Source organism: Hippopotamus amphibius, chromosome 6 (genome assembly GCF_030028045.1).
Source record: "Hippopotamus amphibius kiboko isolate mHipAmp2 chromosome 6, mHipAmp2.hap2, whole genome shotgun sequence".
NCBI lineage: Eukaryota > Metazoa > Chordata > Mammalia > Artiodactyla > Hippopotamidae > Hippopotamus > Hippopotamus amphibius.
Genome location: NC_080191.1, coordinates 145,351,744 through 145,378,216, shown reverse-complemented (window position 1 = coordinate 145,378,216; position 26,473 = coordinate 145,351,744). Strand labels below are relative to the sequence as shown.

Here is a 26,473-nt window from a genome sequence, read left to right as displayed (position 1 = left end):
TCTCATTTATCTCCCAGAATAAACAAAGTCTCATTATAAAAGTTACTGCTTTATAACTTTTGCTTTCATTTCTTCCAGACTTGACCTTATTGGCAATGTCTGGGAGAAATGGTAGGCTTGAAAACCTATTCATCTTTCTTCAAAATACTGTATTTAAAACTGAAAACAACTCTGTAGAGTAACTACTTCCAATCCTTACCATACCATAGTTATCTCTCTTTGCTTTATGAAATAGATTTTCCATTTGTTATCTGAAATCTTTACAAATGTCTTTAAGCCACAAACTTCCCAGAGGTAAAAAGCACGGAAATACAGCTTTCTGATGATAAACACTGAATTACACAATCACCAATGTAATTGTTTATTTTGTCCATTCGGAACACTATATAAAACAAATCTAAAATTTTTCTTGTTTTGTTCTGTACTTCATGCTAATCAATATCCAACTACAAAGAACTGTAGAGCTACCAATCAAAACTCAAATGCCAAAAAAAAAGCACTGAAATATTTTGTTAGATTGATTAAAAGCCTAGTAATATATTTTTGAAACAATGTCAGCTCTATTTTTATACAATATTTCACACCTTACATATATACAGCAAGAGTCTCTTCTGCCTTAAATGCATTCACTCTTCCATTCTACATTCGAAAGAATGGCCTTATTAATTCTTCTTCCAAACTGCAAATACATTCATTTTAATGAGAGGAATCGGACGTCCAATGGGAGATACTGAAACAAAAGCTATTTTTCTTACGATGAAGCAAATGTTTAAGAAGTGATTCTACAACTATGCATGAGGAAAGAGGTACACAGGGCTTGAATTCCTGTATCATTCCACTCCCCTTCCTTTTTAAAAGTTTAATAAACTCAACTGTTTATAGGGAGAATCAGAAGAAACTTACAGAAAGCTTATAAAACTACTTGGACTCTTCTTTGGCCAGTTAGCAATAGCCATTACAGAGGCAAATGTCTGCTTTCCCATTATGTCCATTTGCAAAGAGAATCACCCGCAGGGCTGCATAGAATAGTAAGGTTGTAGCATGAAGACTAGGCACACAAAGAGCCCTCAGGATCATAGAGGGTGTTCAAGTCTCGTGGCCTTGGGAGATGGTAGCCATCCTTGCCAAAGTGAGGCAAAACATTGAGAATGAGGATGAGAACCAGAAAGAAAAGCAAGCTAAGCAGATGGCAGGAAACCAGGTGTAGGAAAAGGCCATCTGAATAAGAGCACCGCCACTACTGCATATCAAGTACTTATCATCACTAGCTCTAGGCGTGGAAGAAGTTGGGTCAGATGAAACACAGGCAGGGAATCTGAAACATATGAGATCTGAGGGTTCTTAGAATATTTGGAGCAGGTAGAATTCATGCATTCATTCAACATACTACTCAGTACCTACTATTGTACTGAGTGCTGAAATGACAAAGACAAAACAGATGTGGCTTTATACCTCAAATTCACTAACTGAATTGAGGAAGTCAGGCTAGTAAAAAGATATACTTAAAATATAGCCCAATAATACCTATGATGAAAGAAGGAATAAGATGCCTTGGGAATGAAACCAATGCAAACTGAGATTATGAAAATTTCTGGCTAAAGGCTCAAGATGTCCTAGAGAGCAAAAAGATATTATTTCTAAGATGCATGTTTATTTGCCCCACAAAGAACTGTAGTGGAATTTTGTCAGGCCACAAAGAGGCTCAGGGCCAAAACAGTCTAGACAGAGGAAACTAATGTGAGGACATGAAAGTAAAAATATCCACAGCTCATGGAGGGGTGCTTGATAGATTCTGGTGTGTCTGGACATAGGATGGCACTAATCAAAGAAGCTCAAGAGATTGTTAGTGTCAGGTTGTAAAAGGTTTGGTGCACCAAGCCCAGCAGTTTGCATTGCATTCTATAGACTATGTGGAAACAGTGAGAGATTTTATCAGAGGAGTGATATGATTTATGTTTAGAGCAACTCTTCTGGCAGCCTCAGCAAGAACAGATAGAAGAGGAAGGGGATGAATTACAGAGTGATATGTTAAGAGTCTACTGCATGGAGAAGCCCTGAGAACTTAAACCAAAGCAATGACAGTGAGGGTAAGAATGAGGGGATAGATTCATGATGTTTAGGAGACTGAATCAATAGGGTTTGGTGATGGATTGTTTAAGGGAAAGAATGAGGCTAGTATGGCTATTGGATTTCTTATTAGGATGCACCATCCCCCCACTTAGAACATACAGAAGAAGGAGCATGTTGGAAGGGAAGAGAACAAAAGACTGATTTAGAAGTCCCGGGCTTCCATGGTGGCAAAGTGGTTAAGAATCCACCTGCCAATGCAGGGGACACGGGTTCGAGCCCTGGGCCGGGAAGATCCCACATGCTGCGAAGAACTAAGCCCGTGCACCACAACTACTGAGCCTGCACTCTAGAGTCCGCAAGCCACAACTACAGAGCCTGCACTCTAGATCCTGCAAGCCACAACTACTGAGCCCATGTGCCACAACTACTGAGGCTGCACTCTAGAGCCAGTGAGCCACAACTAGGTAGCCCTTGCACCGCATCTACTGAACCCCGAGCACCTAGAGCCCTTGCTCCACAACAAGAAAAGCCACCACAATGAGAAGCCCACACAACACAACGAAGAGTAGCCTCTGCTCACCGCAACTAGAGGAAGACCATGCGCAGCAACAAAGACCCAATGCAGCCAATAAATAAATAAATAAATAAATAAATTTATAGAAGTCCCTATAGAGCATTCAAAAAAATCTGGTACTGAACATTTGGATATAGAGATTCAGAGTCCAGAGAAGCAGACTGGGTTAGAGATAAACATTTCGGTGGTACTCTAAGCCCTGGATCTGTGAGGAGACATAAAGGAGACTATGAATGCAAGAAAAGCAGGGGGCCAACTAGGGAGCCAAGCAAAACAGGAGCATTTGAGGGCAGAAGCTTGTGGCTGGCATGCCTGGATGTGGGTATGTTGTAAGACCATCTCGGCTCAAAAGGGCATGAAAGGGTTAATCATATGATCCAGTTACCATATGATCCAGCCATCCCATTCCTAGAAATATACTCAAGAGAAACAAAAACATATGCTAACACACACACAAAATCGCACATGAATGTTCACAGCAGCATTATTCATAACAGCCAAGCAGTTAAATCCAAATGTCTATGAACTGATGAAAGGATAAATAAAATGTGGTGTTTCCAAACAATGAAATAGTAAAGAAATGAACTAATGATACGGGCTATCACGTGTATGAACTTAAAACCATCATGCCAAGTGAAAGAAGCCAGCCACTTATTACACAATTCCACTTATATGAAATGTTGAGAATATGTAAATCTATAGAAAGCAGTTTCCTGGTTACCTAGGGCTGGGGGGATGATGGTTTAAAAGCGCAGGGTTTCTTTCCAACATGATGAAAATGTTCTAAAATTGACTGTAGTTGCACAATTCTATGATGATACTGAAAGCCATTAGATTGTACACTTTAAATGAGTGAATTGGATAGTATGTGAGTTATATCTCAATAAAGCTGTTAAAAGATAATATGAAAGGACAGTTGAAAGCCTAGATAAGATGAATGCAAGTACAAAGGTTTAAAAGTTATTAAAATCTCTCCAGAAGTTTATCTAAAGAAAAGTAATCTTCTATCCATTGCAATGGCATTAGAAGACAAGAGTGATAGGAAAGTATTGGAGTCAAGGAACAAAGGAGTCTAGTCAGTCTAATAAAGATTCGCCACCCGTTTGGTGAAAGCAAGTTCAAAGGGTGGGTGGGCAGGCTACTTAGAAATGCATATAAATAATCGAGTAACATTTTCAAACAATTTTTTTCACATATAAATATAAAATATTTCAGAGGACAGCACAGCCTTTGCATTTTTGTATATGCTAATTTACGTGGAGAAAATCTATACTAGGAGTCTATTAAACGTTTAGCTCACCTCCTCAGACTCCCCATTTCCTTCACTGCTGTAAGGGTTGCTGTTTGGAATGGAGAAGGACAGGCATTTCCAAATAGGCCTAGTTTACAAATTTAGTTCTCAAGATTTCTATAAAGAAAATGATAAAACACTTAACAGAGTAGCCACTCAAAAAAAAAAAAAAAAAAAAAAAAAGCCCCTTTCCTTTCTCATTCCAGTAAGGCAGTGTCATTGGCTCTGTGTGGTTGCTTCCCCCCTGCCCTCCCGCCTTCTCCATAGTCTACACTTCTTAAGAATCCAGCTAACAATATCAACCCCATCTCAGCTTAGGGTCCATAATTTCTCCCCCCACCAAACTCCTGTTGCTCTTCCAGGTGGAATCTGACAACTCAGTGTTCTCTAACTTAGTGCATGTTTTATCTTCATAACCAGGACATAAGGAGTTCAACAGCAGACAAGATGCTCCAGTACGCTGTCTATGATGTCTTGCGTATTGCTGCAAAAGTAACAGATTCTGATTAAATATCGAACCGTGACACAAAACAAAATAATTTTTAAAGAATTATTCATTCCCCTAAATTATTTCTTATATATATATTAAAAATAATTTACTGGTATATCAAGTGCATTCTTGATGTGCTCTTAATAAAAAGTTGCCGAACACTCGCTGTGTGCAGAGACTTTATTAAGTTCTGTAAGTACACTATTTAATTTTAGTCTCTTAACCATCCTGTAAGGTAGTTACTCTTACTGTCTTCACTTTGTAGATTACAAAAATTAAAAATATAGAGGCTTGGCGTGGTTAAGTAATTTGTCCAAGAATTCTCACAAGGATTTCCCCACATTAAACGCAGTAAATGTTACAATATTTGTTCTTTTACCTTTCAATATTGGCCAAAAGATTCCTAATGAAATACTGAAAGATGCAACGGCTCAGAGTCAAAGAGACCTGTATTTAAATCCTAAACTCTCAAGAGTCACAGTTTACTCAAACATACAATGAGGCTAGTAATACCCAATTCACAGTTATTATAATTAATATTATCAAAATGAATATAATCAAAAGCTCCCAGACAGAGCAGGAAAATAATATTATTTCATTTTCAATCCACTTGAATCATAAATGTTTCCAGAAGTTTACCATTATTTTTGGAAGGAAACATATCAGTAATTCCAGGGGTGTTAAGGCATTTTTCAGGGCATTAGTGCTATCATCTTAGGATGTTAAGCTTTTCTTCAAAGAGATGATAAGGGCATCCCATTTATGCCATCTGGTCCTCATTAAAGGCCAAGCTGAGGATTTTACCAGTTATATTACATATCATTCCTGATTTGTTCTTAAATGAAGAGCTCTTCTCAATTTCTTTAGCAAGCAACTCCAAAACAGGAACTTGAAAGTGACAAGGTGAAGTAAAGCATGTAAAAGCTTTTGAGAGTGTATATGTATGGGTGGTCCAGTAGATGCTCAGTAGTGATGAAGGACAAAGTAAAGATGAGAGAACAAATTTGTTCATCTAGAACAATTATTTAAGGCACATCTCTTTGGCACTGTACTCTTGTATAAGAAATATCCTTCACAGTCTAAATTCTAGATTTATTTATCTCCCTTAGGGATAAAATCACATGGACTGACCAACCTATAATGAATAAAGTATGAATAGTGAATTTCTTTTCAAAATATAATCAGGCTTATAGAGCAATGACAATGAAATGTATTCAACTGTGTATAACCAGCCTACTCTCCTCACTGAATCTGGGCAAGGTGATCTGGCTGAAATGTAGCCATAAAACCCCAGTATCTCCTAGAAAGGACTTCTAAACTGCACCGTGACTTACAGAGGGTAACTCCCTGTACACACGCTTGTCTCATTTTCTTAGGGACCAGGGCAATCCCACTGATAGAGTACATCACATAAATGAATTCCGTTTTTACTCTAGGTTTGACAAATATTGATTGATTGACCACTACATGACTGTATTAGGCAGGGCTGACAGAGAAAAAGAACCAATAGGATATATGTACAAAAAGAGATGCTTTGTGCAGAACTGGTTCACACAATTATGGAGCTGAGAAGTGCCCCGATCTGCATCTGCAAGCCGGAGACCAGGGAAGCTGGTGATGTAACTCCAGCCTGAGTCTGAAGGCCTGAGAACCAGAGGAGCTGATGGTGTAATCCCAGTCCAAAGGCAGGAGAAGATCAATGTCCCAGCTCTGCAAGCAAGCAGGAAGCAAAAGAGGTAAATTCCTCCTCTGCTTTTCTGTTTTCTTTTTTTTTTTCCATATCTTTGTTGGAGTTTAATTGCTTTACAATGTTGTGTTTGTTTCTGCTATACAACAGTGAATCAGCTATATTTATACATGTATCCCCATATCCCCTCCCTCTTGAGCCTCCCTTCCACTCTCCCTATCCCACTCTTCTAGGTCGTCCCCAAGCATCGAGTTGATCTCCCTGTGCTATGCAGCAGCTTCCCACTAGCTATCTATTTTGCATTTGGTAGTGTATATATGTCAGTGCTACTCTCTCACTTCATCCCAGCTTCCCCTTCCCCCTCTGTGTCTTCAAGTCTTTTCTGTACGTCTCTGAGTCTATTCTTGCCTTGCCACTAGGTTCTTCTGCTTTTTTGTTCTACTCAGGTCCTCAATAGAGTGGATGACGCCCATCCACTCTGGGGAGATCAAGGTACTTTGAGTCCACAGATTCACATGCTAATCTCATTCAGAAACATCCACAGACACACCCCCAAATAATGTTTCATCTGGGCACCACCTGACCCAGTCAAGTTGACACATAAAATTAGCCACGATGAGAGTACCACAGGAATACATCAGCAAACAAGAAAGAATTAGTTTCCCTCCTGATACTTTTAGTGTAGTTGAGAAAACAGTTAGTAGGTGACCATGTAACTTTCATCCAAACTGGGACACTTCTGAGAATGAAAGGACATTCACTAAATAATTAAGCTGGGACAAAACTATCTGGGGCAAACTAGAACACATATCTACATATTTACCCTTTAGATAAGGAAATAAGTATAATAATTCTGCATAAATGATGACAAGAAGAGGGGGCAATCCTTAAAAAAGTATTTTTTATGGATCTTTCTAAACTCTGCCTCCGTACCACTACGTGACGTTTTGGCAGATCCTGTCGCGTCTCCTATCTTCTCTCCTCACCAGAAAAGTTCATTTCAGTAATTAGAGCATCTTGGCCAGTGCAGTAATGAAAACGCCAAACTTCATTTCCCTTCATAGCGGTTCTCAGCTAGGAAAGAGGTATGAAAGAGGAAGGGTAGTCTGTCCTCAGGGACTATCTGGAGACATTTTTCGCTGCCACGACTGGGGAGAGTGGATGCTGCTGGCATCTATGGAGCAGATGCGATCAATGCACGGGGGGCAATGTTGTTAGCCCCCGCAACCAAGAATGCTCTGTCCTAAAATCTCAGTAGTGCTGACGCTGAGAAACCCTGCCTAAAGAAAACCGCTGTCCCCTAGTTGGAGCTTCCTTTAGCCCTGGAAATCTGCAAAGGCCGTGGGAGGTGGGGGGGGGCTAAGATTCTTCCTTCTATCTTAGCTTCATTTCCCTACCGCTCCTACCAGCAGTTTCTGATCCTCATATTTGGGCACAGGGGAATAAGGGACTGGGGATCAAGACAATATTTTTAGAGTTGTTACAGTGATAACTTGGAATTTTTCTCTTTCGGATGTGGTGGACACACACTTGCTGTGGGTGTTTGTGCGGGTGGCGGTGTTTTAGACAACATGGGAAGAGTTAGCAGTGGGCAGTGTCTCTCCAGGTCTAAAGATGGGCACATGTTGATTAAGTTTAAAAAAAAAGACGTGCTCGATGACGTTAATTGGAGCTGTGTAAAGGGTGAGAGCTGTAAGCAGAAGTCAGATTAAAAGAATGAGTCATAGAGAAAACATAGGGGCAGGGATTCTGTACACTCATTTTTCTAAACATTTTGCTCAAAAGCATAGAGAAGAGAGAAAGGCGTTGGGTCTTAATTGGGGAGACATTTGAATATGTTTAGGTGGAAATGGACAAAGAAAGAGGGCTTAGGGGACAAAGAAAGAGAGAGAGAGATGCGAAGAGAGAGAGAGGGAGAGACTGGCAGAGACTGAATTTTGGTAAAGCGTGACCCTTGAATAAATAAGAAAAGGAAGGGACAGTATCTAGGTGCATGTGTGTTGGGCCAGGGGATAGTGGGTCTCTTTCAGTACTTTTTATGACCTTAAATAGAACTAGTTTGGTTCTGTTTTATTTATAACTTGAGTTTGGTGGTTCCTGGACTTAAGTCAGTGAGTCAGCTGCCTACATGATAATCTGAGAGAGAAAGGGCCTGAAATTTTTGTCAGTAGAATAACTTCGTGGTGTTTTGAGGCTTTGCCTCCTGAAGGCTCTCTATTAAAATGTAAATAAGTTACCTGAAAAGTCATCCGTCTGCAAATCCATTAATATATTTGCAAGGTTTAGTTTATCAGTTCCAGACAAGTTTATTGTGATGGTGCTGAGAGTGTGAGTGTGTGCACACAGGCACAAGCCCAGAGTTCTGTGGAAGAGGATGATGTAACAGGTAGACAAGGAAGCAAGGTCTGGAATATGAAACATTGTCTGAGAAGACTGTGTCAGGGACAACATAAAAATGTCAAGAACCTGGAGAGAGGGAACAAGAAAAGCACCTTCGGAGACAACTGCAATATCAAATCTAATCTCTTACCCCTTAACAAGTTGACCCCAGATGGCTCTAAGAGAACATACAACCCTGAATAAAAGAAGTCAAAGTCCAGAAATCTGTCAGCGTCTGTGGTGAGCATATAGGAGAGAATAGATATATCTGGGCTCTTCTTCCCTAGCAAGCAAGATTGGCTCAGGGTGTGGCTGGCTTCTCCCAGAGGTCATCAGGATTTTCCATACACCATCTAAATATTTGATTGGCCATCTACACAGAGACCATAGCCAACCTTCAGGTCCCTGGCCACGCCTGGGGTCTTGCACACTCAGACACTTAAACCTTGAGACCAAATAATCCCACCAGACCTCACTCCCCAACCCCCGCCATCCTGCTGTTGTAACACCATCTATTCTCTCCTATGTGCTCACCATGTAGCGGCTGCCTACATGTGGCAGGAATAGTGGCTTCTTTACAATACAGATTGCCAAGCTGCCTCATTTCTGGTACTTTGAATCCAGTGAAACTGGGGTAGAACCAAGTGTCATAGTCAGCTTGGGCTGCTATAACAAAATACCATAGAGTGGATGGCTTAAACAACAGAAATTTATTTTCTTACATTTCTGGAGGTGGAAAGTGCAAAATCAAGATGCCCACTGATTTGGTTCCTGGTGGGAGCACTCTTTCTGGCTTCCAGATAGCCCCAATCTAGCTGTGTCCTCACATGGCCTTTCTTTGGTGCATGTGAAACAAGAGATGTCTCTCTTTCTCTTCATATAAGGCCACCAGTTCTGTCAGATTAGGACCCCAGCCTTATGGCCACACTTAGCATTAATTAACTTCTAAAATCCCTGTTGCCAAATACAGTCATATTGAGGATTGGAGCTTCAATATATGAATGGGGGAGAGGCGAAGGAACACAATTTGGTCTATGACACCAAGGAAATCTGCTTTCTCCGCCAGCATCCTAGGTGAGTCTGAGGCAGGTAGTCCAAGAACCTGGCTTTGAGAGGTCCTGCTTTAGAATTTATTCCCACACATCCTTCCTAAAAGGAAGACAAACTTAATTGTAACTGACTGCAACTCTAAAATATGTTCTATAACACCATATACATAACAGTAATTGTATGTCTGTGCTAGTAAGAATATTACACATCACCTAGCATAAGCCCTCAGGTAGATGAAGAAACTGAGGCCTATGACACTGGGTAACTGAAAAATGTTTTCCATGAGTAGGACATTTAGGTAACCTTTGAGAAGCACTGAGGTGTGGCGGCATCTCTAAAAAGTTACTAAATTAGACAAACACATTTTCAAACATTTACTTAAAAGAAACATTACAGTAGCAGAAACCGTTGCTAATTAAATGCAAATAGTTGGTTAATGTGCAGTGCAATTATCTCTTACTCAAAGAATTACATATGGAATATTGCATGCACCATTTCCTTCCTGAAGGAAAACAAAGTCTCTTAAATCCACCATAAAATTACCCAACACAAATGGTCCAAACCTTTCGCCAATGGGCTAAAAGCCAGCTGACATACTTCCATCCACACCACACAACCATCCACCTCAGATACTCTGCACAATGTGCTCATTATCACAAATGTTTGTGGCACCCAATTAACAATGTCATCGTATGTTTTCCTCTTCTCTCTGAATGTATTACCAAGCAAATAATTTAACACGTGAATGCATCTTCTGTTATTTTTTCAGAAAAGACTGAATGTGTCTGGGTAGCCTGCAAAGTTAAGGAGCATTGCATGTTGGCATGATGTTTACAATTGGGCAGCCCAGCAGTGCCTGGATGCAGTAGTAGTGAAAAGTGTTTCTAGGCATTTAGCTTGCCTCCGCAATGTGCAATCTAAAAATTTCTAGGAAGAAGTATATTTCTATGCAAAGAAAATGTGTGTTAATATCTTTTTTTTTTTTTTTCAAATGTCCACCTAGCTTAAATGCACTGGAAAGCTTTACTCAAAAGGGGGTGGGAGGAATGAAAGGAATATGCATTATCATCTTTTTCTATCTTATCATCCATGATTCTACAGCCCAAGAAAATCTGAGATAAATCTATGAAGTACCTGAATTCCAACAAAAGCACAAATAATAATAATTCTTTTAACTTAGGTCCTTCATCGATCATACCACTCAGATGCTATGTCTTTTTTCTCAATAGCCCCAGGTGGCTCTTAGGCATCATACTGGTCTTTTAAACCACCAAATGATTCTCAAAGTCAGATCCCTGACCACAATTAGGCTCCACAGATGTTTGAAAACCAGCCCAGGAAGCTTGTCCTCAAAGGAGAAGATAGTCAGTCTTTATCTCTGGTCTTTTTTTCTCTCCCCTCTCTCATTCACAAAGAAGAATGAGCAGTTCTATCAATTTTCATTTTTCTCTGTGGCCTAGTTGCCTTTCAACACTCAATACATGGTGATATTACAAAGCTCCAACTTATTGCACCATATACACACATCCTATTTTCTCTATTTAAAAATGCAGTTTTCCCAACATTTCAATCTCTGAAATCAGGGTGGCCTTTTCGGGCAATTGCAAATGGCTCTGATACTACTTCCCCAATCTGTCCCCCTGTGAGATTAGAGCTGTTCCTTTTTTCTACCCTTCCCTTTTGGAATCAATCCTGAGAACCCCGGGCCATGAATTTGGGAGTTGTATGCCAAGCAAACACAATGCAGGACCAGGTAGATTTCTTTGCACCATTGCTAGGCTCTGATATCTGCCAGCTGAGGTAATGCAACCATTAGAGACTCTTCTTTGTTTTAAGTGGAGTAAAGCAGAATCAGAAAACTTACCTGGCACTCAGAGGCCTTCGAAAGAGCTCTTTAAGTATACAGAAAATAAAGTGATAACAAAACCTTAGTTTACTTGGTATGTTTTTCTTTTTTGGTGAGACCTACAATAATGGCATGTCCTACATTTAATAGCATGTTAGTTCAGATAAAATATAGGGGACAGTGGCAAACTTTCTATATGGCAAGTTGAATCCTTGGGAAGGGAGGAGCAAAGGATATTTCGGCCCTCTTAAATGGGCTAAGGAACACACTAAAATATTTAAGATCATTGAATTTAGATTTTTCCTTTTATCTCTGCTGCTATAGTACCCAAGGGCTCCCACAGAAGCTGTGGCCACTTCTTGCCACTTCACTGGCCTCGATCTCATTTGTGGGGTATTGTCTCCCTAGCTGTTAATCCAAGCATGCCACTTCCGTATTCATTCACGCAGCCTCACAGTAAAGGAAACCTTCTGTTTCCACCAGGGTAGCAGCTCTTCCATTGCTGATGCTGGTTTTTTTTTTTTTTTTTTTTTCAGTTCTCTCTCTCACTCTCTTGATAAAATTGAATTTATCTCTTCAGAGGTAGGTTGGAGGACATTTTGAGGGGCATCATCCAGAGGCACACCAAAATATCTGTCAATTCTAAAAACTGACATGCTTTTTAAGATAAAGGGCAGGCATCTATTTTATCCCAGGATGAGCTCCTTGCCGATTTTGAAAATTCCTATCAAGAAGAATCCTACAGGCAGAGGGTCAGACCCTAGGTCTTTTCATCTGTCTTCCCAAAAAATGCATGAGGTCCACAGGCCAAGATACCTCCTTAAATACCTATCTCAGAAGTAGACAAGCAGATGGGTCTTTCTGTCTTCTCCTCTGAAGCTTCTGAAAAGTAGAGTCTGTGGCTACTCATTTATAACCTTCTTTATCAGTACTAGTAGATGGTAATAGTAAAGTCCTGGTACCCAGCTGACTATAAATATTGTCTACTAAAATATTAATGCATGATTACAGTTAATGATCACTAAAGCATAGAGTATTAGAGCTAGAAGTGATATTGAAGATTAACAAAAATCTTATAGAATATATCAGGAGACTATATTCTAGAAGTTGGCAATTCTCTCATGATCACATAGCTAATAAATGACAGAACCACGAAGATTCAGACTGGGTCTACTGACGACAGTTATTCAGTTCTCTCTCCTTTAAAACACTATGAAATTCACAGTTTTAATAAGATATTCCTACAAATAAGGGTATTAAATCAATACATGTATTACTCCCTGCAATAATGTGGACCAGGACATGAAAGACCCCCAAAGTTTCTTTCTCCAACCATTAGAAGCAATACTGAGTTTGTCTTTATAGACCTTTTATTTTCACGTTACTGCTTTAACAAAGCAAGTGTGTAATTTTTTAAAAGTAGATTTTGGTCCAAGCAGGAAACAGGACACACAAAACCAGAGAGAGATTAAAATTTATTTCATTTGTCCCACATCTCTTACTTGGAGGGTTACAGTTACTAGCTCCAACATTTCCAGCCAGAAGGAAACAAAGAATGAGATGACAATACCCAGGTGCCATCCATCATTAGAGACCCTTGCCAGTTTTCCAATGGGAAGCGGTGGCAGTAATTCTGGAATGTGGATGCTAAGTACCAGCTTTTGCAATAAATGTTTATGGATCATCAGTATCAACTTCTCAATAGCATTGCCATCACTTTATTATAAGTGCAAATAGTAAAAATACAAATTATGATAGCCACAATTTTCAGTCACGGTACAATTTAGAAAAAAAAGAACTCTTCACTACGTACAAAAACATTTCCTCCCTGAGGTTCCATAGAGCAAGAATTAAAATAAAACTGCTGACGGTTACCTATTCTATAACTGACTGCTATTCACATAGTGGGAAACCTTCGGAATATAACTCTACTGCCTCTGCCCTATATTCACCTGATTCTTCCTTAAGGCACCAGTTGGATTTATCTGACAGAAAGTCTTGATTTAGGGAGGGGAGGGGAGGGTCGGAAGGCTGAACTTTATGTTGCTAATATTAAGTCCTCGCCATCTCTCAAGCTGCATAAGACACTGATTTCCTTGCAAAATAAAATGCTCGAAGGCATAGCAGCATCATTCATTTCAGCTTCATTACTGGTAATTGATCACACTGCCCAGAGGAAATCAGTCCATTTGTTTTTCATGAGCCAGACTGGACAGAGGTCACTATTCACATCTCTTCTTTGTAATGAACTAATTATTAAAACAATAGGCACTTAATGAAAAGCATGGTCAAAGAAACATGTTTGTCCTCATTCTTTTGAACTTTCGAACTGTACAGATATATGGAACTCAGATCATTTTCTCTACTAAATCCTTGTTAAACAAAACTTGGTTTTTACCTTCATCTCAATTTTCCTCCCAAAATTGATCGTAAAATTCTTGATCTCACTCTCCCCAATACAACAGATGCCCACGCCAAACATTAAAAGAAGTATCTACCTCCTCAGAAATTTTCTAAGAGAACCTCACTCTAATTGGTTTGCATGCCTTGCAAAGAAAACACCAGCACACGTATAAACAGACTGACAGGTTGTCTGATTTCACTGTGAGGCTTACAAGTCCCTGCATTCAGGGAGCTTCCAGAACGTCCTCCGGCAATGCTCATTAGCAAAACACAGCTGATACCTCTCCAAAGGTAATTGGTTGGGGGTCGGGTGAAAGGAAAAGGGCATATCCTTTCTCCTCCTGTATCTGAAAGTCCAAAGACTATAAAATCCTCAATGCTAAAATAGCCAGAATCATTAAGAAACAAACAACCAAAAAAAACCCCAGAAACTTCTCTCCACTAAGAAGTCTGCAATCTGGTTCATACCCCTTCAGCTAAGGTTTCAGATCTCATTTCCTGCCTTGAACCCTGGGAAAGATAAGGACCAACACATATTGGCGCTATTCAAGGTACTGACTACAGATATTAACCCATAGTCAATGATGACCTTTTCTGACAGATTTTAATATACCGACTTCTTACAGACTATACACAGTCTTAATATACTATCTATTACCCTATCCCCAAAAGGTTGTGATTCGTTTAGTTACAACCACTTTAAAATGAATCCAGTGTATATTGCAATATGTTCAGAAGTGGCCTATGGCACCAGGGAGTGTATAATTATTCCCTCCCAGCTACTCAGTTTTGCTGACAGCAGATAGTAATTGTGTAGACCTACACCCTACATAACCCTAGGGGGCCTTTCAAAGCAACAAATTTTGGAAAAAAAAATTTAATGAAAAATTTTCTGAAAACGGCAGCAGCCACAACCAAGCAAAGAACACTTAAAATACAATTTGAGTTTTGTGAGGAAGGATGTGGGGATGGAGAAAAAGAAAAACAAGCAACTCTCCATATACTTACATACATATGAGATTTAAAAGACAATGCTGCATATGGTGATTCTCTGAATTTCTATGTGAATTCCTAAAAATTTTATTTCCTTTTGTAGGAATACATTAAAGATCATAAAACGTCCTCTAGAAAGAGACAGGATGCATTAGACTGTTATTTACATAGCTCACTCTTCCCCCTCCCCGCTCCCACACTGTGACTACCAAGGTTACAAACAAGTCCACAGAAATGTCAAGACACAAGCTAGAAACTTGCACCACAAGTCCCCGGAGGTAAGCGGTAGACTCGTCACTCGCAGCTGTGACGTCTCCCTCTGATCTCCCTGCTAGGAAGCTTTGCCGAATTAAACACTTAACTCTTATGTGTCCTAGTTTTATATTTCAAAAGTAAATTTCCCCCATTTCACTTTATAGAAAATAACAATCAGCTTTTTGAAAGATCCTCTAAGCTGTGACATAAAGATCACGGGGACAAATCATCTAAGAGCCATGGCCTCAGAGAAAGTTCCTGGGCCCTATAAGAAGACTTGGCCGAAGAGGAAAAGAGAAAAAGGAGTAGTTTCTTCTACAAGTACAAAGCAGTCATAAGGGATCCATAAGGATGAATGAAATACGGCAGAAGAAAATAAGTGCAGTCTATAAACTCCCTATGCAATAAGACAGCACTGACAAGATTCAAACCCCTCTACTAATCAGCAGTCATATACATCTCTTTATTTTTGAGATTTTTTTTAGAAAGAGATTTCATTATTGTATGCAAACATTCTCATACTGATGTAGGTGACTGCATATACATCTTTATACACTTTAGTGCCATAGCAATTGCCATTACGTCTGTGACTTGGATAAGGCTGCTTAGTACCACTTTCTTCCTTCTGTGACACTCCCTCTAACGACCAAGCAGGATAGGCCAGAAAGAAAAGACTTCAAGGAAAAGCCATCCTCTGAGTCCACTTATCAGGAGTCCAGAGGAGAGGACTGTGGTACCATTGAGGGAGAAGTCAAGCTGGTGGAAATATTTCATGTGTTGCATAAAAGATGATTTGGAGTTATACTGACTATTACTGGCCCAAATAAAATTAGCTTATTTTATTATTTCTAATTTCTTTTAATTTCTCTGAACCCTGCAGGGTCTCTATAACTATATCCTCTTTTTAGTGCATGGCTCTTGTTCTGTTATCATTACTTTTATATTTCTGTGCTTAGGTGACTTTTGGAACGAGGCAAAGCATAAAATCATAAGAGTAATTTAAGTCATCAGCTTGAGTTAAGGAACCTCATAAACATAAAATAAAAAGGTAAGTATCAATAAACCTAGGCTAAATATACTTACAGAACAATGATCCTAACATATAGCTCTATGCTTCCTAGTGGACAATGCAAAACATGGTTTATGACAAACTAGTCACCACTAATTATGTAATAATCTACAAGTACCATTTCATTAGGGAAGACACACCTTACGCAGCAAAACATTTTAAGATATATTTATCATGTGGATGTTTATACAAAGATGACCAAAAAATAATAATAATGGGCAAGGTCTTCTCATACTCTATTAACAAAAGCTATAGGAACCTTCTTCATATGAACATATCTTAATTTAACTCTCAGTGAAGTCAAAAGCATTATGGTAAAGCACAGAGTATAAAGCCATTTGCATGAGGTCCAAATATATGGCTATTTAGGAGTCTGACTTTACCCAGGCTTGCAAATCCAGACAAGCGAAGATTTGGCACCTCTACATTCACATCCAGGAACCACCCTGGTATCTATGAGGGAAAGACACCAGACCTCCTGAGTGAGGGTAAGGTTGACAGTGGAAATCTCCACGGAAACTTGCCAGGGGAAGGAATCCCAGATCAGGAGGCCAGAAGGACAGAAGGAACTGACAGAGTCAGGAAATAACCAACTAAGAAGGTTCTGAGCAAGGAAGGGTTGACACTGAGAACCAAGCTAACGCATCAGTGTAAAAACAGCATAGACTCCCAAGAGAGGACACAAATGATGGTCAACCCCTGAGGACATTCATTTTATCTGAGCTCCACAGCATCTCTCTGGACTGACCATTATATGTAACAAAATGATAACTAGACTTTTTTTGTAAAGATCTGGAGAGCAGACAATTTGAGAGTAAAGTCACAGGGAGTGAATGCTTGAAATACACAGGTATTCTGTACTGAAGTAACACACCTTTTCCTATAGAGACCAGATATGCAAGTGGCGAATATGACATTTTCTTTCCAAAATTAGAGTATGGTTTGCATTCTTACCGAGAAAGTGGGAGACTACCCAGAAGGCATTTGAAACAGTGATGTTCAAAAATTAAACTTCTCCACCAATTTCCCAATATGACCTCTCAGAGGTTGTTCGAGTCAAGGAGTGTGGTCTCCACAATGGCCTGGCAGAGGGCACAGGGGTCTCTGTTTCAGGATCACATGTGCCCTGAGGAAGGGGCACCATTTTCTAATGATTACAAGTGCTCTAAAAAAGCTGGCAGAGCTCTGGGGGCCACAAAGGGAGAACTGAGCCAGAGTCCAGGGAGATAGGGGTTTGGCAGGAAGAGAACAAGTGATCCACCTGGGATGGATAGGCTACAGGCAATACATTCCCAGAAGAGCCAGCAGTAGCTGCTGCATAATTCATGGCTTGGGATGGAAGCCATACTGGTGGGTACCATCCTTTGGCATATTCTCATATGAAAACTGAAACTATGAGCAAGAGAGAGCTATTACAAACCACTAGAGACTGAACTGTCAAATGAGTGCTGCATAAGAATACTGAAATTTCAATACTGATTTTAATATTGCATGAGATATATTATAATAGTGATTAGTAGAAAATTATAGAAGCCACTTAACAATACCTGTTTTACTTGTAACCTACAACAGCAATCATTAACAACAATTGTGATAACAATATGCTCACTAAGAATTGAAAGCATTCAAATCTGGAAGAGACAAAGAAATGAAACGAATAGTTTAGAGTGTTTGAAAGCCTGAATAGGCACAGGTGTGATAACTGAAAGTCAACAGTATCTGAAAAAAGAATGGTTGATAACTGCATGTCAAGGATATTTCAGAAATGTATACAAGATTCCTCAAAAGTTCGACTCATAAACACACCCCATCACCACTCAGAACCTGCTGGGTGGCAGACTGATGAAAGTGACAGTCGAGCAAGAAATTATTCAGGATGAAATATTGACAGAGATCTGAAAAAAAACAGCTTTCAAAGACTGAATGTAGAAATATTCAGGAAGAAGGGCTTTGGAGCACTCAGATATTAGTTCAAGTCCTGCCTCTCCCCTTTAGTGGCATGTTGCTCTGGGCATTAAAAAGTCAATATTATACAATATTACAAGTTAAAAGACACTGGAAATATTGAATACTTCTTTACATTTTAAAGATTATGAAAGAACCCAAAGAGTTTCAGCCCATGTGTATATCTATCAGTATTCACTGTATTAGAAATTTAAACTAATTTAAAAAATATTTAGTCATTATTTAAATATAATAATAATAAAGCCATTATGTTAAAATATATTTTAATGAAAAATAAATATATTGTCCAAAATATAGTGAGAATAATATTACGTTTTATATTTTTTAAATATCTTGAGCATTCTGACTTAGAAGACAGTTGGATTCTTATATCTGCTTCTGCATTCAATAGGCTGTTTTTGAAAATGGAAGAAAGGGTATCAACTTACTCCATATATTTGAGAAATTCCTGAAACATAAAAATCATATGTAATCTGATTATAGGATACTACAAAACAGAGAAAACCACAGCATCAAACACTACTGCTTAGCAGATTCTCCCCAAGGGAGCTCTGTCAAGTTCAAAATCAGTGAGTACAATGACAGAAAGGAGCTAGGATACATCATATGAGTAGATTAATTAAAGCACTACATGTATTTAGACTAGCTGGACCAGACAGCCCCGTCTCTTCCTTTGCACATAGAGACTACGGACTTTTCCCTCAGGATCATGCCCAGAGAACTTTTCTCCGAAGAAAATGGGTCACCTCCCAGGGGACAGTTCCACATGTGGGTGTTAAAGTCCGAGAGAAAGAAGAACATGGCTTAAGGTCACGTCAAAGCTCTATAATACATGGCAAGAAAGAGTACACTATTTGACTCAGATATAAGATTCACTAAGATTCCTACTCCCAAAGTAAAGTCCTCTCTTGGCAATGGAGAACATCACAGGACAGTATATGCTGCCCAACAACACTGCTGTGCCATGCCTCCTGTCAGCAGATTGTGCTTTTAGTTTTGTTTTTTTCTATTTTATTTATTTATTTGTTTGTTTGTTTGTTTGTTTATTATTTTGGTCATGCCACGTGCAAGATGTTAGTTTCCCGACCAGTGATCAAACCTAGGGCTGGGGCAGTGAAAGCACAGAGTCCTAACCACTGAACCACCAGGGAATTCCCCAGACTGTGCTCTTATAGATTGAAATTAGAATCTCACATTCAAGGGCTGTTGGGAACATAGATCTATAAAACTGTATAATGCCAAGCAAGCTAGCTCTACTAATTAAACTAGTCCTTTATTCATAGATCTAAACAGTTAAACAAGGGTCATCAGATATTGGAGAAATATTAAAAGCATGAAAGTAAGAATCAAAATAAAGAAATTAACAAACCTGAGATAAAATTGAGTCAAATCGGGGGGTGGGGGGAATAATTCTTCAAAAATATTAGTGTCTTCAGAGAGAACTGAGACGATATTGTATCCACAAATCAAGAAGACTGTTCTATGGCTAGGAAGCAATTCAAAGGCAAAATAGGTAAGATTTGGAAATTCTTTACCTCAACTAATTTAATTGAGTTATGGACTAAATCAGTGGTATTAAAGCTTTCTTGACCAATAAGTACATTTAACATGATGACAAGGACTTCCCTGGTGGCACAGTGGTTAAGAGTCCGCCTGCCAATGCAGGGGACACAGGTTCTACCTCTGGTCCACGAAGATCCCACATGCAGTGGAGCAACTAAGCCTGTGCACCACAACTACTGAGCCTGCGCTCAAGAGCCTGCAAGCCACAACTACTGAAGCCAGCAGACCTAGAGCCGGTGCTCCGCAACAAGAGAAGACACTGCAACGAGAAGCCCACACACCGCAGTGAAGAGTAGCTCCACTCACTGCAACTAGAGAAAGCCCACACGCAGCAACAAACACCCAATGCAGTCAGGAAGGAAGGAAGGAGGGAGGGAGGGAGGGAGGGAAGGAAGGAAGGAACGAAGGAACGAAGGAAGGAAGGAAGGAAGGAACGAAGGAAGGAAGGAAGGAAGGGAGGGAAAGAAAAAAATCAAAACAAAAAAAATCACGACTGCATATGGATGTATATGTTATATGTATAAAGTTTCACTAAATAATAATTCCTCATCCAGTCATTATTCTATTTATGATAATTCTATTTATTTTGTAAAAAAAGATTCATGATTTATTGATGTGTTGTGATCCAGGGTTTGAAAACAGTTAGTTTAATGGTAGAATAAAACAACTTAAAATGAAGGGAGTAGTCTATAGAATAAAAGTAAGAACATGTCAAAGAATGAAGAACAAAGAAATGTATGAAAAGAGTAATAAGAACCACAGATGAAAAATCCAAGAGGCACAACATCCAGCTTTTTTCTTAAAACACACACACACACACACACAAATATGGTTAAAAAAATCCAAACAGTACAGAAGGAAAAAAATGAAAGATAAATTTTTTTCTCTATCTTCCATCCTTTTAGTCCCACTCACTAGACATAATCACTGTTATCAGTATTTGTAGCTTTTTGGAGACTACTATTAAAATCTTAATGCCCTCATCAGAAAATCTACAAACAGTAAATGCTGGAGAGGGTGTAGAGAAAAGGGAACACTCTTGCACTGTTGGTGGCAATGTAAATTGATACAGCAACTATGGAGAACAGTATGGAGGTTCCTTGAAAAACTAAAAATAGAGTTACCATATGACACAGCAATCCCGCTGCTGGGGATATACCCTGAGAACACCATAATTCAAAAAGACACATGCACGCCAATGTTCATTGCAGCACTATTTACAGTAGCCAGGACATGGAAGCAACCTAAATGTCCGTCAACAGATGAATGGACAAAAAAGATGTGGTACATATTTACAATGGAATATTACTCAGCTGTAAAAAGCAAGGAAACTGGGCCATTTGTAGAGACATGGATGGACCTAGATACTGTCATACAGATTGAAGTGAGTCAGAAAGAGAAAAACAAATATCGTATATTAACACATATATGCAGAATATAGAAAAATGGTACAAATCAACCAGTTTGGAAGGCAGAAATAGAGACACAGATATAGAGAACAAACATATGGACCCCAAGTGAGGAAAGCGGGGAGGGTTGGGGGGAATGAATTGGGAGATTGGGATACCAAACTGTACGATCTAAATATATGCAGTTTATTGTATGTTAACTGTACCTCAATAAAATTTCTTAAAAAAAAATCTTAATGCCCTGATATCTTTGCTTCTTAATTTTAGGCAGTATTTATCAACATCTCTTACAAAAACGAGAGGTTTAAAACAAACTTCCGGCCAATCTTTGTAAACTCATTATTTTCAACTCTTTAGGTTTCTTTGTTTAAATACATAACTTATCACAATCTAAAAAAATGATTCATCTTTATTCCTTTCCTTTCTCTTTCATTCTCCATTTTATAAAAATTTGCTACATTATTATTATATTGTCAAGTTTTATAATATTTAAATTATCCTCTATAAGTATATTTATTTTGCACTTTGCCTATAGATTGATTCTAAAAACTAAAAAGCAGTAAACATGATTGAAATACCATAACACTTTCAATCGTGTTTGCTGATTTTTAGTCTAAAGTTGATAAACAAAGATATGGACAATTTTCAGACACCCTGCACTTTTATACAGTATATGCTGATACCCTTAAAATGCCTTTCCTATTCCTGAATCTGACATTAGGTGATGAAGGATGATTCTGAACCATTCCATAGATCTGGGATAAAATTCTAGGTACCTGACAAGGCACCTAGAGTGCCAGAGTAGGACAGGGAAGACTTGGGTTTGTGACATTATATTCAGACAGAATTTCATCCAGACCCACCTCTCTGGCAAAGCTTAGATGAGGGGGCATGGGTCTCCCACAGAGCCTCTGGATATCTGGGGTCTTCCAGTTGGCTTACACAAGCAGGACCACTGATTATATCCAGGAGATGCAACTTCCTTATCCCTCTCCTCAAGTCATTCTTTTCTTCATTTTCATTGTGGGGCGCCACCAGGAGGACACACGCAATGGTGACACCAAGCGCACAATAAAGCAGGAGGTTTCAGCCACAGGGTAGAGAAGTGTGCCAGGGGAAGGGTCAGGGAGAAACTCACACAATGCCCAGGATACCTCAGCCTAGGGTGCAGAAAGTCCACCTTTCCCTCTTTCCCTGCTCCAGGCACCGAGCAGGTCCTGGCACAGAGGTTTACAAGCAGGTTTACCTAGTCTCTGATTGTGAAGAGATGAGGGGACAATCACGGACAGGAAGAGGAGATGTTTTTCTTGACTTGATCAATCCTAGAGGAAAACAAGATTGACTGGGGACTTAACAGCAGCAGTCAGAGTCCCACAGCTTGTAAAAGATCTTAAAAGTGCTCTACATTTCCCTGATCCAAGAGAGACAGGGAGTACAGAAACATATTGGCAATTTTATCATTCTTTTTTAGCTTTATACGAGGAGACATTCCTCCTCAAATAAGTGCACCTACTGGTCTACTTTGGGGTATTTAAATTTCAAATGCATTTTTGGTGAATATTATCTACTAATCTAGGCAAGATCTCATCACACTTGACATGATTTTCCAATTGGGAAATGCTTCCTAAACATGGGCTATAAGTTAAATGTTCATGCATACTGGGTTCTTTCTAGATTTTAAAAAAATTCTTTTTATTTATCTAAGTTTTTCTTTTTAATCCATGTAGAATTCATTCGGACGTATATATACACATATGTGAATATATCATCACTTGACTTTTCTCCATATAACCAATTTTCATGATCTCACTCACTGAACAATTTATATTCTTCTTGTTCTACTGTGGTTAACTAGAGTTCCAATTTTTTAATGTATTTATGGAACTAGACCTTTATTAGTAATGAAAATACTCAGACTTTATTCATAACACACACATGTACATACCTTCCCAGGACCAAGATACATGAGACGTGAAATAATTCAGCAGAATGTTGCTAGGTGGAAATGAAATCAGAATGAAAGATGATAAATGTTCTTAAGGATATTTCATCTACGTCTTGATGAAAGATGATAAAATAACCTTACAACATAGCTCCACAGACCTTCACAGTGACTGGAATTATTTTGTTTCAGAGCCCATGTCTGTCACCCCTGAAGAGAAATGGATGCCCATCATAGTTTCTGACTCTTAATAAACTTCCTCAATTTTAGATGAGTCAGTGCTATGGTCACTATGTACTATGGGGTCTGCGTATACTATGTCAATTCCCTTAGATCAGACAATACCTATTTCTCCCAGGGCCACTTCAATAAGCATTCTTATCAATTCTAGGCATATAATCATATTCTTTTCAAATAACAGTATTAATTTCCTTTTCAAAACTTATAATTGTATTTCTACTTCAGCACATATTTCACTGACTAGAAATTCCAGAATAGTATTTAAATTATAATAATGATAATGAGCGCCCTCAACTTGCCCCAACCACATCTAACAGAATAGTCACCAAAATTTTATTCTTGAAAATTAACACATTTATTCCAAATTTCCTTACATTTTAAAAAACTAGTAGTGGGTGTGAATTTTTGTAGCAACATCAGACGTAGCGATGTGCTATAACCTTAATATAATTCCTAATATCAGAACTTGCTTCTTAAAATAACCTTTTAGTTTCGAATCATTTTATTAAAGTGTGGTGAATGATTCTTTGCATGAATTGCTGTTTATTTTTCTTTGCCAGTATTTTTTTTTTTTTTGGATTTTGGCCTTTATTTCAGATGAGTGCTTCTAGCTGTAAAAACAAAGCAAAAAGAAAAAACCTGTAACAGTGACAATGGCATGCAGTATGTGTGTGTGCCTGTGTGTGTGTGATCTCAGTTAACAGAAAAAACAGAGGTGACTTCAACCTGCTTCAGTAGATCAATTATGTCATCAATGACCTAAGCTCATTTTATCTTTCTCTCCTCCATCATCTCTAACAACAGTCAAAGGTTTTGTTTTTCACACTTGACACCTCATGTTTGCAAAATGTCTGCTGCCACTCCAGACCATACTAACAAGCCTGCCTCTTCCATCTGATCCTAATAATAGGATATCAGTTTACCTTTTCCCAGATGCTCTGAAGCAAAGCTCCCCTTAAGTTCCATTAGCTGGAACTGAGTCAGTCAGCCATACTCACGCTCTAAGGAGGGCTGGGAAAGTGAACTGCTGGCAAAGAGGAACATAATTATCATCCCTAGTTTAGAGTCAGACCAATCATGGTTAATCACCTTGGGCTGGGAAGATCACAGCACACAGAAAATAAGGATTCTATTAGCTAGAAAGAGACGGAATGAAGATGGTTCAAGGATAAAATTAATAATATGTCTGCCACCCTATCTATTCAATTTTTATTTGTTGCCAGCTACACAGTCTTTTTGTACTGAATTTATCATTTTAAGTAATCAAAATTAATGCTGGTTTCCTAAAATAGGATGTTCAGTATTCTAAATGTTCCATGTTCTGCAATGGTATGTACAAGGATGCTGTCAGAACTTGGGTAAAATCATCTGATTCCAGAAACTTTTGTGGAGGGAATAATCTTTTATTTTGAACTATTCTATTAAGATTATTGGTTTATCTAATCTCTGATTTCTGCCAGAGTAAATGCTGATAAGTGGTATATTTTCAGAAATGTTTCATTTATGTTTTCAAGTATTATAGCTTGGAGTTTAAAATGATATTACTGAAAAAATTTAATATCTCACATAATATCTGTATAATATCTGCTCCCTCTAATTTTTAACATTGTTTTTATCTTTTATTCTTATTGATTTTTAATAGAACAAGTTCCTGAATGTACTATTTTCTAAAGAACAAGTTCTTGAATGTTTTGATTTTCTTTTTAATAATTTACTGATTTCTGCCTTGAGTTTCATTATTTTTTACTTAATTTCTTTAAGTTTATTTTTTTACTCTTTCTAAATTTGTGATTTAAATCCTTAATTAATTTATATTATTAATTCCTATTTAACAATTCAAGGATCCAAAACTAAGATTTTTCTCTTACATTTTGTTTTGGCTGCATAGCTTAAATTAAAATACTTCTAGTTCCCATTTTCCTTACTTAGGGTATAGCTTTTTAATATTGGAGAATTGTTTTTTCTCCAAAAAAAGTCATTATTTCTAGTCTATTGTCATATTTAACATTCATTTGATAAATATTTGTGTTACCAAAGAAGGTATCCTGTATATTTCAGTGAAGTTTGAGAAATTAGTAAATTACTATTTCTTTATTCTTTAAAAAAGAGTATAGTCTTTGAAAGGTACAAAGTTCAATTTTATGTATTTTTTTTAAGAGATACTAGGTTTTCTTTTTTAATTTTTTGGCCACACTGCATGGCTTGAGGGATCTTAGTTCCTGGACCAGGGATGGAATCCATGCCCCATGCAGTGGAAACACAGATACCTAACCACTGGACCGCCAACGAATTCCCTTATGTATATTATCTTAACCTGGTTAATTTATCCTAGTTGTGTTTATTTTATTTTACCTAATCTTTTATTGGTTGAATTGAATATTAAATTCTTCTACAACATCTATTTTTTATCAATTTTGTTTGTATATCTAACAGTAATTACCTCATTTATTTTTCTGTTATTATAGTTTCACCAACTGGAAACCATAAAGCACAGGAAATAAACCAAAAATAAACAAATGGGACCCAGTTAAACTTTAAAAACTTTTGCATAGCAAAGAAAACCACTGACAAAACAAAAAGACAACCTACTGAATGGAAGAAAATATTTGCAAATGATATGACCAATAAAGGGTTAATATCCAAACTATACAAATAGCTCATACAACTCAACATCAAAAAAAAAAAAAAAAAAAAAACCCGATTAAAAAATGGGCAGAAGAATCTGAAGAGGCATATTTTCCAGAGATGACATGTAGATGGCCAACATGAAAAGGTGTTCAAAAATGCTAATCATCAGGGAAATGCAAATCAAAACCACAACGAGATATGACCTCACACTTATCAGAATGGCTATCATCAAAAAGAACACAAATAACAAATGTTGGCAAGGATGTAGAGAAAAGGGAATCCTTGTATACTATTGGTGGTAATGTAAATTAGTGTAGCCACTATGGAAAAGAGTATGGAGGTTCCTCAAAAAGCTAAAAATAGAACTACCATATGATCCAGCAATTCCAATCCTGGTTATATATCTGGAAAAAATGAAAACACTAATTTGAGAAGATACATGCACCCCAGTGTTCATAGCAGCACTATTTATAATAGCCAAGACATGGAAACAACTGAAGTGCCCATCAACAGACAAATGGATAAAGACAATTATATACATATCTATATATGTGATATATATATGGAATATACAGAGAGAATGTGATATATATATGGAATATATATATATGGAATACTA

At 38.2% G+C, this 26,473-nt stretch overlaps 1 protein-coding gene across 1 annotated transcript in view; it reads right to left on the bottom strand.

Moving 5' to 3' along the window:
* The window catches only part of LOC130854990 (EGF-like and EMI domain-containing protein 1), a 536,773-nt gene that overhangs the window by 366,894 nt on the left and 143,406 nt on the right, over positions 1 to 26,473 (bottom strand). The window contains 1 exon segment of the mRNA XM_057737807.1: positions 9,346 to 9,364. Coding sequence (XP_057593790.1) covers positions 9,346 to 9,364 — 19 coding nt within the window.